Source organism: Argiope bruennichi, chromosome 6 (genome assembly GCF_947563725.1).
Source record: "Argiope bruennichi chromosome 6, qqArgBrue1.1, whole genome shotgun sequence".
Taxonomy (NCBI): domain Eukaryota; kingdom Metazoa; phylum Arthropoda; class Arachnida; order Araneae; family Araneidae; genus Argiope; species Argiope bruennichi.
In genome coordinates, this window is record NC_079156.1 from 37,447,040 (window position 1) to 37,462,039 (window position 15,000).

The 15,000-nt window shown below is 25.3% G+C and overlaps 1 protein-coding gene across 1 annotated transcript; it reads left to right on the forward strand.

Moving 5' to 3' along the window:
* The first annotated feature begins 126 nt into the window (after window positions 1-126).
* Window positions 127-14,080, forward strand: LOC129972429 (transcription initiation factor IIB-like). The gene is made up of 10 exons (XM_056086566.1): window positions 127-379; window positions 3,203-3,313; window positions 5,939-6,020; window positions 7,057-7,161; window positions 8,800-8,886; window positions 9,006-9,135; window positions 10,011-10,120; window positions 10,805-10,899; window positions 11,203-11,279; window positions 12,221-14,080. The coding sequence occupies exons 1-10, from the start codon at window positions 363-365 to the stop codon at window positions 12,352-12,354; spliced, it is 948 nt and encodes a 315-aa protein (XP_055942541.1). The 5' UTR covers window positions 127-362; the 3' UTR covers window positions 12,355-14,080.
* The last annotated feature ends 920 nt before the right edge of the window (window positions 14,081-15,000 follow it).

Below are 15,000 nucleotides of genomic sequence, written 5' to 3' on the forward strand. Positions count from 1 at the left end.
ACTGGATATAGATATCTGAAAGATTTTTTTAATCAGGATTTGCCCAAATCATAATTATTCTATTTTTTTTCTCTCAACTCTATCATTATGCATGCGTATGAAATGTTGCTTATTATTTGCTTGAGGAAAAGTTTTGCAATCCCTTCGAGATTATTTCAGCGTTCAGTCGTGGAGTTGAGTTCACTTGGTCAAGATTGAAATCTATCATTTGTTGCTAATGCGCGAAGTGCATTAAACAATCACAGAAGGATATTGTTGAATTGTTATTATTATTTTTTTTTCATGTTGCTTTGGAAGAACTGACTATAAATTTTTAAAAGATTCTTGTGGGATTTGCATAGCGGTTTGATTTCCTGATTATTATGGCTTCTAGTTCGAAGTAAGCACTGTCAAACCATATTTTATCCTCTAAAAGAAAAGTGTTATTTCATTTGTTTACAAATTGATTTCTATTTCGTAAGCAAAGTTTTATTGCAAAGAATTTATTTCTTAAATATATTATTTAATGTTTTGTTTATTTTCAATATGTTACTGTTATTTTTAAAGTAATTTATTCATAAGATGAAACTGATCCCTTTAAATGATCTGAACTATTCATTTTCAATAATTGTTTAGAAAAATTCCATTGTTCGGAATTTCTTATTTGTTTAATTAATTATTTCTGTTTATATCTTTCTATTTACTTAATTTCTAAAGGTAAATCAATTTTGTTTTGAGCATAATTGCTTCAAAAACTCAAATTTATACCGTTTTGTTATTTGTACTTTGATAAGTATGTACTGTATCAAGGAAATAATTTCCAAAAGTGCCTCAAATATAAATTATAAAAATTAATTTGATTTCTTTCATGATAAAGCTGTTATGAATTACTAACGTTTTTAATCAAAGTCTTTTTTTTTTATATGTATACTTTGTTAAGACAACTTTGTTAGTCTTTCATTAGGCTACTTGTTTGTACTTTATAGAGACATTATTGGCCTTTCATTCAAAATAGGATTTTCATGGCATGATCTTGATGAGATGTTGATAAATAATTTGTGAAATTGGCACAGTGCGTGATGAAAAATGCTTTTCAGTTGACTGTGATGAGATAGTTGATTTTAATTATCTTATGGATCTTTCAAATCCATCTACTATAGGCTTAAGAAAGTTAACATGCATGGATTGTGGGAATAGAACTAAACAAAGTAAAATCTCCATGTTCTTGAAATCATTTCTGTTCAGTACTATTATGGAAGGATACATTATCTTTCTGAAAGCAGCTATCTGTTTTGGGATATTTCATCTGGTTAAATAGGATGTAATTCATTAGTGATAATTTTAACTTCTACATGCACGATGGTACTTCATTCATTGATGTGAACATGAAGTAAAGAGATTAAAACATGTCAAGATGCCATTCCTTAAAAATCTTATTATTTTTATCAACTTGAAGGTCTTTTATGTTTATAATATGCATATTGTAGTTTTTGCCGGCAAATGTATTGAAATTGGCCTTTTACTTGCATATTTCATATAATGTATTGTGTTGAGATTATTACAAAAATTCTTTGAGATGATCTGATATTAAGATCAATTTATGCCTCTATCATCTTGAATTCTTAGATTTTCTCTAAAAAAAATCAGGTCACCTTGATATTATATACATTTTTTTCGGTAGTTTCATTTGTTATAAAAGTGGGAGATAAAAAACTTTTTCTTGCTTTGTAATAGGATTGCTCTGATAGATATGCGTTTTATGAAATTTTGATTCTTTATTTATATTATCTTATTTTGGTTTCTGTCTAAAAATTATTGGCTTTTGTTTGTACTTTTGATTTTGATGTTTATGCCATTATAATTTTTTAAGACTCATTTCATTTCTACAACAGCATTAGTAGCCAAAAATAGAAGCAATTGTCTCTTTGTTAATATTGTAAAGATTAAATTATTGCCTAGGTAGAGAGATTATAGCCTTAAAAGTGCTAGATAAGAATATTTCCCACTGTAAAGCTGCTTTATTTGCACTTATTTTAATTAATGACCAGTTAATTGAAAAGTACCGAATATTCTATGATTTCTGAAATAGATATTTATTAAGACATACAAAGAAATAAAGATTTCAGAAATAAATTCAAACAACAATGGAAGAAAGTTTATTATTGAAAAATGTTTGTTAACCGCTGTATGCCAAAAAAAAAAAAAAAAAAAAAAACACTAAAGCAGTCTTATTTATGCAGTCAGTGATTAATTGCCAAAAATGTCTTATTAATCAATTGATTATATTTCCCAATGACATGCAATTAGGCCAAAAAAATTCACCAGTGGCATGCAGTTTAGACAAAAGTTTCTTAATGACATGCGATTAATACACTAATACTGAAAAATGATTTCTTTGTTCATATGGCTAAAAATATAAATAAAAGTAATACTCAGTAAGGCAATTTTCTGTAGCAAGAAAAAACAAGAATATTCCTTTGCATTGAAAATTTCCTTATTAAATAATATTAATAAATAAAAAGTAAAATTAATAATATATTTAAATGCCATGAAGTTTTTATGCTTTAGTATATTTATAGAAATATTAGCAATATAAAATGAATCGCCATTTCATAATATTTAGTTTTGTTTCAAAACCAAAATATGGATAAATTTTCACATTGGTATTTAAAAAATTCTGTGCTTTAAATAGCTTTTCTGTTTCATTAATAGTACATAGAAAGATTATATATATAGATTTACTTGTAATAAGTATATTTAAGCAAATCAAGAGATCTGTTTACTTATAAATTTATTATAGTTTTGTTTTGAATGAATAAAATAATAAGTGATATATTAATTATATTCTTGTTTGTAATTTGGTTTTCAGTTTTAATTATTTTATAAACGTTGTATTATCAGTAACGTGTTAAAACCAAAGAAAGGAAATGACTCAATATTTTCCTGATATTTTATAATTTATACCCTACAAGAGATGTGTATTTTATATACTCTATAGTAGAAGAAAATGACATATTGATATTTTGTCAGTGTATTATGTATAGACACATATATTAATATGCACAAGTATGGCGATGCACTTTAAAATAATAGGAACACATGAACTTGTTTTTCTTTCAACTTGCTCGCTTTTAACAGTATACTGATAAGATACTGTTTTTTCCATTTTTTTTTTATTTTAAAAGTAATAAAATTTAAAATCATCTTTTTTAATGTGTTATAGGGCTTATGGGGCAGCAGTTGTCTGTCCTTACCATCCAGATGCTTCTCTTATTGAAGATTATCGTGCAGGCGATATGATTTGTTCTGAATGTGGACTTGTTGTTGGAGACAGGTAACATTTTTGGACATAATACAAAAATGCTTTATATTCTACTGATTTTATTTAGAAATTATTTTATTTTTGATTGCTATTTAAGTACAGAGAATGTTTTCTGGAAAGCTGCTTCTATTGTGTTTTATTTTTTTAAAAAATGTTTGTTATCCTAACAGGAAAATCTTCTATCAATATATTCATACCTAGTTTGTTATTATAATAATGATAATTTTTCCCTTATTAGCTTTGTAAATGCTCAATATAAATTTCAATAACTTGCCAAATTTTTCCTTTTTTAGCATTACTTTAAAACAGGCATTTAATTAAATGTATTTAAAGTATTAATTTTTTAAAAATTAATATAAGAACAGTCAAAATGCATTTCAAATATATGGTTTCAAAACATGCCAACATTAATATAAAGAAAAAAACTTTTTGAATTTGTTACCATTGCTATAATTCCGACAATATAAATTAATGCTTATTTAATATAGCTTTAAACTTGTATGAGAACTGCTGTTTTACTTGAAATACATATTTGAAAATGTGAATTGCACTGTCATTCAAATAAATAAATTATCAGTATGCAATTGGATGCTATATATTTAAAATTATTAAGCTCAAAACTAATTAAGGAGAGTTTTGATAGCTTGTCTCCTTTCAAACTGCAATAACAAAACCTGTTTAAGAATGTAAATTAAAGTGATTTAAATTAAGAAAAAATTTAGTTACACAACGGGAAAGAATTGTTCGAAAGGAATGTAGTTTATAAAAAAAGTAATATTGTTTATTTCTAGTATTATTGCATGTTCAATGCCACAGAACTTTCTTAAAAGGTGTGCTTATGTATTTTTCACCAATCATTCTCACCAGAATCATATTAGCCAAAATAAGGATTTTGTACCACTATAATGAACCATGATATTACAGTATATTGTGCAAACTTAATCACTGGAGTAGAAAACACCCAGTTATTGTGGTAAACAAGGGTAATATGTTTTTTGCATGCAATGGCCTGTTTTAATTTCGAGAACATGATGTTGTTTTGGTTTGGGGTTTTTGAAGCTTGAAAGCGCATAGGCAATGAATATTGAAGCTCGAAATTACATAGGCAATGAATAAAGCATAAATGGCAATTTTCATCATCATCTTTTAATTACATATGTTTTTTTACCTGCTTTTACCAGTATTGCATTATTATTATGTATGCTTCTTTGACTGCAGATGCATTTTTAAAAGGTTGACGTAGAATTATGACATCATAGCTGTTATTTCATCTCAAAATTGGTCGAGCTCCAAAACTTTGTCTGCCAGCTATAAAAATTGAAAATGAGTTTTAAAGAATTATCATTATAATTAGAGAGAGAGGGATAGAGACTGATAGAGAAGTCTCATGATTGTTTCAAACTGGTTTAAACTGGTTAATGACTTAAATTAATTAAGACAAATACTGACTTAAAAAATAGTAATGTTCTCGCATGATAACTTATAATTTGCAATTGTAGATTTCATTTTAATTTTTCTCCAGTTGATTTAGTTTATTATTATTATTATTATTTTAATTTTTCTTCTTGATCCAGTGCAATTTCTGTTATCTTCAGAATCTTTAATTTCAGTCTGCTATCAAAGCTGTAAGGTTCTTGTTCCTTTTGCTACTAAGTCTATATAGTTTTTTTAAGGTCAAAAGTTCTGTCAGTGTCATTTTTAGATGCTGAATTTATCATGTGCTTGATTTGACTTTTATTAAAAAATAAAGTCCTTATATTAATTTACTAGTAAATCTACTAGGTCCCTGCTTTTAACAAAACGAGATTTTGGGGGGGTTAAAAAATTCTGACCAGTGTTTGCTCCAGATGCCAAAGATGTGTTCTTATATAATCTGTTGATTATTACAACTAAAATTAATGTTTTGCAATAGAATTTTTTTTTCTTTTTGATTTTTTTAGATATATGTTTATATGCTACTTAATTCTGTTTTTACATTAGGTTTTTAAATCTCAAATTGTTTCACTGAACGATATTGATTTGTATAAAATATCAATATTATATTATGCAAGTGGGAAGACAATGCATATTATTTATTTATTATGCCACCACCTGTGGCAAGAATTGATGTAACATTTCACAAATAGTAAAACAATATGATATTATCACTTATTATCCAATAATCCAAGGGGGATGTGCCAGATAATAATGATTAGTAAGACACAATGTACTATGAAATATTATTTTGTTTTTTGTTTCAGGATCATTTTTTGTTAAGTGTCTTGTGAATCTTTGTTGCATGAAAATGGAAATAAAGTTTTTTTTTTTTCTTTTTTTTTTTCTGATGTCTTTTATAGTTGACAATAATATTTTATTTGTCCTTTTTTTGGTGTTTGGTGTGAATTTCTTCAGCAAACTTCTGGTCTGATAGATGGAGTAATTTATAAGTGCCAATTAAAATTATGCCTTCTCATTGAATGATTTATTGTTTTTGTATTTCATTACTTAAAAATAATGAAAGCCATATAATAATTGGTAATCATCCATCTTTTTAAATTTTGTACCTTATTGTGTATGTTATATTTATCATTTTCAAGTAAATTTAAATGTATTTAAAAATTAAACATATATTTCATTGACATTTTTTTATTTCGTCAGAGTTATTGATGTGGGCTCAGAGTGGCGTACATTCAGCAATGAGAAGGCTGACAGTGATCCTTCTCGTGTTGGTGCTGCTGAAGTAAGTTATCATTTTTATCTTGCTGTAGAAAAAAAATTTAATAAACATGCAATTTATAGCATATCCATTTGAATCATTTAGTTCTGTACCTAGTTCTTTCAGAAATCACAAAATGTTATTTTTAGTAATGCAATTAACGTTTAGTAATTATAAAAGAAGAAAGTGGTTTTTAATAATACAAAATATCTTTTTCCTGAGCCTTAAATAATAATAATTCTGTTATATAAAAATATAAAAAAAAATTGACCTTTTTTTGCTGATATATTTTTCAATTTTATTAATATGTTATGTGTTTTTTATGAATAAACAATTCCATTCCAAAATATCCTGTTTTATTATTAAATGGGGTTTTAAATTTCATCATTCAATTTTATCTTGAATATTGTGCAAAGTTAGTTTGAATTTTAAAAAATGTTTAATTCATTAAAATTATATATATATATATTGTTTGAAGTCCATTATTTATTATAAATACCTTTTTTTATTTTCTGTGAAGTATCTTACAATTTGAACTAATGTGAATTATTATCAAGATGTAAAACATTTTGCTGTGAGCTTTTATCTACACATGATATGTGCTGTTGAAAATATAGCATGCTAAACATTGAAAGCAAAAGGTAACTTATAATACAATAATGAAAGAAAAATAAGCTAAATACAGTAGAAGAAATATAAAATGATTTGAAGATTCTAAAATAATTTTCAAACCATTCACAATTTGTAGTAATAACAAATTTTGAGCCACAATGCTAGGAGATCATTATGTATTACTTCTAAGCTATTATTGTTAAATCCTTCCTAAATGTTAACTTTCTTCTCTGAAAAGCAAAAGAAATATCCCATATGCTAGGGTATTCTGATTTCCTCCAGCTCTGTATTTACTATAAATAATATCACTTTTTTATGTGTATAATAAACTTTTGAGATGAAAATCAAGAGCTAAATTTTCAAAATATTTTTGATTGCAATTTTTCAGTCTTTGTGTAGTAACGAACCTTTTTTGTTCAAAACTTAATTTCTCTTTTATCTGTTGTAGAATCCTTTATTGAATGGCAGTGACTTATCCACTGTTATTGGCAGAGGAACTGGAGATGCTAGTTTTGATGAATCAGGAGTTGCAAAGTATCAGAACAGAAGAACTGTAAGTATTTTATTTCAAACTCTTTATTATTCCAAAAATTATATTATTTATTTGTATCACATTTTTTAAATATTGCTCATGAAATATGATGCGAAAATTAGTATTTGATGCCTCAATTTAGTGTTGTTGAAACGGATGTTATTTTCATGGACAGTTGCAGGTCTAATTAATGCAATGGAATGGCCCTTACTTGTACTGTATAAAAATGTAATTAAATTTGTTATGCATCTGAAATTTACAAATATGCTGTAAAAATAACAAAATGAACTTCATAGGTTATTTTATTACTTTATTTATTGTTTTATTTATTGCAATATTGTTTATTTTTTCAGTTTGCATGCCCTCTATTTTTTTTCTCTCTGTTTTTGCTTATAATTAGAGACCTTATTTCTTTAAATCAAAGATTGGCATGCTTATGGTGTTAACATATATATAGTTCAATATTGCTTGTTGACCTCTTATCCTAATTCTGCTTTACTCTCTGTTTGAAACAATTCTGAGTACAGTTATGGCTTTTTAGTTTAGAAGATAAGAATCAAGATATTTATTTTAGAAGTGGTAAGTTTCACGAAATTACCAGAAACTATCTAGCATCTATTTAACAGCTGTTGTTGATGTTTTATAGCTTGGAGATTAAATTCTTTGTAAGGAAAGTACCAACTCAGTCATGTACAAACATCAAATTTTTTAGGTGAAAGCAAACATTTCCAGGAAAACAATATTGCATTGTGCAGAAAAAGTTATGAAAATGCAATCATAGCAATCTTCATAGACTTTAATAAAATAAATAAATGCTTGCCATAGGTTTAATATGAAGGAAAGAACATGAATTTGAATTTATATCAAATTTAAATAGCTTATTGGATATTGCTCAAGATAATGCTATAAAAATTATAAAAAAATTAGAAAGAAAATGCATTATTTTTCCAAATAAACTTTTTTCTTAAGTAAAATTTTAGTAATAATCTTATCAACTGTATTTATTTGGCATTAATTTTTGATTTTGTAATAGCAGTTGTCATCAAATCATCAGTCTTTTAATCATTTATTAAATTTTAAAAAAGATTTGCTAATGGATATTTGCCTATAAGTCATTCAGAATTTGGATATATAGAGTCTAATATACTATTTCATATTTTCTAAAAACTTTTGTGATACTGAATTATACAGACACTTATACAATCAATTTAGATAATCAAGGATGACTGAATAAAAGTTTTGAAAAATTTGACTGAAAAAAATCTCAAATTTAATTTACAATATTTCTACAATGTGCTTTTGTACTTAATATTCACTTATTTTTTTTAAGAGCAGACATTTTCAGTATGGATTTTCTTGTTAGATTAATCATAATGCTTTAAATTTCTTCAATAAAAATTTTATATAATGTTGTATTCTTTCATGCAGTTTAGATGCTTGCTTAAAAATTCATCAATTTCCTGAATGTAACTAGTTAAATATTTTAATACAATTTCATAACCAATGAAATTTTATTCATTCTTACGGAGATGTAATGAAATGGAGATCTTTGAAATTGAAATTGTTTGTGTTTGTCAAATTTTAAAGAAAGTTTGAACTGTAATAGAAAAGAAAAGATATTTGTCTTCATGTTATAATTAAAGTTTCTTCTATTTACAGATGAGTAGTTCTGATCGAGCATTGATAAATGCATTCAGAGAAATCAGTAACATGGCTGACAGGATTAACTTGCCGAAAACTATTGTGGTTGGTATATTTATTTCATTTTATTTAAAATTGTTTTTATATTATCTGTGTAAGCACTTTTTCTTTTATTATATACATTTAAAAAAATATTTAGATTTTTTTTTCTATATTTTCATTAGGATAGGGCTAACAGTTTATTTAAACAAGTTCATGATGGCAAAACACTTAAAGGTCGTAGTAATGATGCCATAGCTTCATCATGTGTTTACATTGCTTGCAGACAAGAAGGGGTACCTCGAACATTTAAAGGTATTTTAATTTAAGCATTTTAAAGGCATTTTTGACTTTGTCATAATGTATCAATAGATGGGTTTTAAAAATTTATTCCATGTGTATTTAGCTTCCATCAGTTATTTGATTGCATTGTTAAAAGCATTATTATAGTTTGGATTTTTTTAGTTATTGCATTGAATAATTTTTAATTGTTACATAAAGTTGAATAGGAAAAGCAATAAAAAAAAACTAATTAATCTCTTAAAAATAAGAAACTTTGTTTTGCTGCATTGTTTATGAATAAACAGAATTGTGAAAAGGGGTAGAAAATAAAACAGGATACACTGGCAAATCAATACTTTTGTCATCGAAAAAATCAAGCAGTATTTTAAAAGGTTGTTTATGTTTGAAAATTTCCATTCATTAACAAAAAATATATAATGGAACTGAATAGAATTAGAAGTTCTATTATATATGCCGTATGATAAAGCAGACAAAAACCTCTATGTAAGATTGTGAACCATAAACAATGAAACTTATTTTGGAAAAAAAGAACAATAATTTCATTCTGTTAAGATGAAAACTCTTTCATAAATTTTTTTATAGTCAACTTACGAATTTGTCATAAACCTTTGTTATTATTTGGTATTCATTATTAAGGTACAATTTAGTAGCATATAATTTTTACAATATTCAATATATTAAATAGCATTTTGTATTATATATAATAAAATTGCATTTTATTAACATGATTTTTATTGATGATTATGTATATGATGTATTTTATGTATTATTTATATGATGTGTTTTATTAACATGATTTTTATTTATAATTGCATTGTAAAAATTAATTTACTTTTACTTTATTTTTTTATTTGAAATGTAAAGTTAATTGCACTTTATTATTTCAGAGATTTGTGCTGTCTCTAAAGTATCTAAAAAAGAAATTGGAAGATGTTTCAAATTAATATTGAAAGCTTTGGAGACCAGTGTTGACCTTATCACAACTGGAGATTTCATGGTAATACTCATAAATTTTATTCAAAATATCTGTTTTTACAGCACTAATCTTGGAATTAAAATTACTTGTATTTATAGGCAAAGTTAGACCCCTCATACATTTCATCGATCCTATCTATTAAAATTTTGGATATCACTGTATTATTCATCTGAAACATATCGTTGTAAAAACATTTCAATATTTTTCTTAACATATGGTTATTATTATTTTTTTAAATTTTAGCAGACAAAAATGCAAATATATAATCTTAAGTCTTTTAATAATTTTGAAACATACTATTACTTTTTCATTCTTGATATTGTTTAAATGTATGATATAATTATTTTCCTTTTTTTTTTTTTTTTTTTTGCTTAAATTAGTATTTTAGTTCTAATAAAGTAACAACTCAAATAATAAAAAAAGTATTTGTACAAATTATTGATCATACACAGGGCAAATCATGCTTAAGCTTGCCAACTTAAAATTTTTTTTCTCTCATAATATAGAATTGCGTCTCTTTATTTCATACATATTCATAATCTTATCAAAAATTAGTGATATTAGACTTATGATAAAGAATATGGCTAAAAACAATTTCCTGTTACTTTTACAATCCCTGTTAAAAAAAAAAGAAAAAGAAACTTACGATTAGACTTTTCACAAATTGCACATGCAAGTATTAATTGTTTATTAATTTATTTTTAGTCTCGGTTTTGTTCTAACTTGGGGCTCCCAACAAGTGTACAAAGAGCAGCAACACATATTGCACGCAAAGCTGTGGAATTGGATATTGTGCCAGGGTATGTTTTTATTTTTTTAAATGTATTTTCAATTCATATTCTAATGTAAAAATTTGTGTATGCTGTCTCATAGCTCGTACTTTCTATTGTTTATTTTCATTTTTGTTTAGTTTGCTTGTTGCTTTTTTTAAAATTTTGAAATCATTGTTTGTTTATAATATTTGCTTGTATATAATATATGTATGTTTGTATGAAATGATTATATTTATAAATTAATGATTGTTTTGATTTTTTAATTAATATATTACTTATTTAAAAGATATATTAAGACATATTTTTTTAAAATGTTATATCTTCTTCCAGCCGAAGTCCTATATCAGTTGCAGCTGCAGCTATTTATATGGCTTCTCAGGCATCAGAGGACAAGAAATCTCAGAAAGGTGAGCGGTTTTATGCTTTGTTAATACTCCTAAAGAAATTTAAAATAAAAATCACTATTTTCTTGAAATCTTATTGAAGTTGATCTTTAAAATTATTTTCAAGCGATTAATTTTTCAATCCTTATAAATTATTCATTCTCCCTTGCTATTGGCATGTTTTTGCTTTCGTAATAATTTTTATTTATTACTATTCTAAAACCTCTTAATGATATGTTTAATTTACTTTAAAATGTGGAATATTCATCTGCTTTATTTAGTTAAGTACCCAATCTAAACGTTATAAATAATAATTTTATTAATTATTTTGGAAATAATAAGAGATAGTATTTTTGTAATTGCTGTAAAATTTCTTTGATTTAAAAAATCTATTTGTATAAATTGTCTTCAGTGAAAATTACAATATATATGTGTATATGAAAATTAGATATTAAATATTTGTTTAGATAATAGATTAAATAAATATATCTTCAAAGAGAATTTATTTTTATAATAAAAATCAGTGAAAACAATTTTCCTTGTTTCCTTTTACTTAAAACATCATAACCGTGTTGAAATAAAAAGTAAAGTTCCAGTTTTCATTCCTAAAGTTACATAATTTTGCTGGAAAAAAATATTGAAATCTATCTTTACAAATCTATTTATATTAATAGGTTAAAGAAGAATATGAATTTATGTTATGGTGCATATCTTTCTTTACCTTTAGATGTTAAAGATAGGTAGAAACCAAAACATTTCAACTTAATTACTTTCTGTACTAAATTGAGTAATATAACATTGTTTTAAGTTTATCACTTTTTATACTTACTATACATACATTTATTAGGTATTTCAAATTCTCTTTACTTATTTAGTTGTTCTTTTCCATTTTTAATCATGTTTTGTACGCAGGTATTAGTATATCTTGCATGAACTTTAATGTCACATATTATTTCATATTTCAGAAATTGGAGATATTGCTGGTGTTGCTGATGTGACTATTCGACAGTCATATAAACTGATGTATCCAAGAGCTGCTGAGTTGTTTCCTGCGGATTTCAAATTTCACACTCCTATTGAAAATCTTCCTCAACTATAAACAGGAAGCTCAGGGACTGAAAACCATTTGGATGTGCTTCAGAGGTGTAAATAAAAATGTGGAATTTCAGACTTTTTAATTTTAAGAATGACTACACAGCAGTGTGCTGAAATATTCTTTTTATTGTGAGAAAAGTATAGTGCACACATGGGGGGAAAAAAAGAAAACTTATAATTCCATTTTAAATTTGTTGTTACCAGATGACTGTGTGAATTAAAGAAAGATATTATTATTTCAGTGAAATAATTTAACCAGAATCTCACTGTTCAATATTATTTGTTTTCATTCTTTATTAAGTTGATGTAACAAAATAAAAAAAAAGTTGCTTTACCTATTAAAACTATTACATCTAAAAGTAATTCTGTCATCAAATGGTTCTGTGTTTGTTCCACCTGAATTGAAAATTGTGTATGAATACCAATTTAAATTATGAGGATTTTATATTTCTTGATTAAAATGTAAAAATCATGTTAATTGATGAAATTATATTGCATGAAGTTTGACTCTCCTCTCTCTTTTGCCATAATACACGTGAAAATTGTATTATTTTAGTAATGTCTGTTCATTTATTGAAGCTTAAAAGATAGTAATTTTGATTATTAGAATCCTGAAGGTCACATTTTGTTACCTATAGCATATTAGCCAATTAAAAAAAAATACTATCAAGCCTTGTCCTTTTTTTTAAAGCAGATCTTCCCGCCGCCTTCAAAATTAAGTGTGCATTATGAAATAATATTCATTTATTATATAAAAATTTTTATGTATTTATTATATAAAAGTTTCATTTATCATGAAGTTTCATTTTATTTTTCCACTGGATGTAAGGTGACATTATTTATTAGTTAAAATATTTTACTAGGCTTAAAAAATTTGCTTCAATATACATAAAATTATCCACATTTTTTAATGAAACTCCAAAAGCTAAGTAGTTAAATCATCCGCATAACTGATTTAATTATTAGTTACTAGTAATTTGACTTTATTTTATTCTGAACCATTTCTTCATAGTCATCTCAGGATCATTAGAGAAGGATTTTATAGGACAGATTTATTGTTGGAATGTCACTTTAATTCTTCTTTTCATTCTGGTCAAATGTATTTTCTAAAATGTTTGAATCAAGATATTTCATCTGTGTCTCTCATGCACGATATTTCAGCTTTGCATCCTTATTACTTTAATCAGGGTTGTACAAAATATTTTTTTATATGTATCTTTTAGAATATTTTGAAAAGCTCATTTTTTTCATTCATTGTTTTATAATTAAAATCTGTTGTCAATTATTTGTAAAAGCTACAAACGACTCATTTATTTGGCAAATTTAAGAAAATGTTGAACTAGAAAAGGCAAATTTCCTAACATGAAAATACAATTCTTATGAATCATTAATTGCATTTTTCAATTAACTAAATAAAATTCATATTATTTAAATAAGAATTTTTAAGGAAATTTAATTAAATGGTTGGTAATATGTATATTTTTTGTGAAGTAATCAGTATTTTGATAGTATAATATTGGTATACTTAAATGATACAAGTAATCTTTTATCATTGAAAATATCTGTTATGCCAACAAGCCAATTATCATTTTGTATTGAAATATAAAGTAAAATGAGGTATATTTTGTATATATAGTACAATATAAACTATCACATTTTCATGCTTTAAATAACCAGAATACTTTGTTTTGCTATAAACAGTTAATATGTATATATGTACTTCAGCACTGTGTGATTTGTTATTGAAATAAATCTTAAACAAAAATTATGTCTTAATGTTTTATGTACAAATAATATACATCTACATACAATAATATGCCTTTAAACTAAATGTTTATTCAATTGTTCTTTTACTTATTTAGCAGTGTATAGATGAAAAATCATTATTTGAATTTTTACTCAAGCCATTAATAAGAATATTAGATATCAAAAATAAAAGTCCAACTTTCAGGATATCCATATTATATTTTGACATGAGAAAAAAAAGTTATATTTTCACTTTTTTTAAGTTGCTGGGTTGTCCATCCAAACCTTGCCATTATATTTAATACAAATAATAACAAGATAAGGGTAAGAGTTATTTAAAACAATTTTGGCCTTTAAAAGGAATTATATTAAACGAATAAAAAAAATTTTTATTGGGAAATTATTGTTAAAAAAAATTGTAAAATGAGTAAGAGTTTATTTAAATCAGAAACAAATTTCACAAAAAGTGGAAAGTTTCAGCAATTCCGCTTAAATATGTACTATATAAAAGGGATGTTCTTGCAATTTCACATGAATATTTACAAGACTACAGGTTTTAGAAATATTTAGATTGATACATACATTAAACTTTGATGATAAAAAAAAAAGCAAAAAAACTTAAGTGCTTTTTTAGATGACCAGATTTGCAAAGTTGAAAGAAAAGGGAAAAAATCCTGTTCTAAAAGTGTTATTCTGCATTTTCGAATGAATTCCATAAAAGAAAGAACTGAATTTTAATATTTTGCTTTGATTACTATGGTTGAGTGCATACAAGCTTATTTTTTGAAAAATTATTAAAAATTCTGAACATTGCATCCCACATCATTCACATAACAACTCTTCAGCACATAGCCCCCCTCCCATATCTGTATTCTTATTTTAACCCTGACATATATTAAGCAGA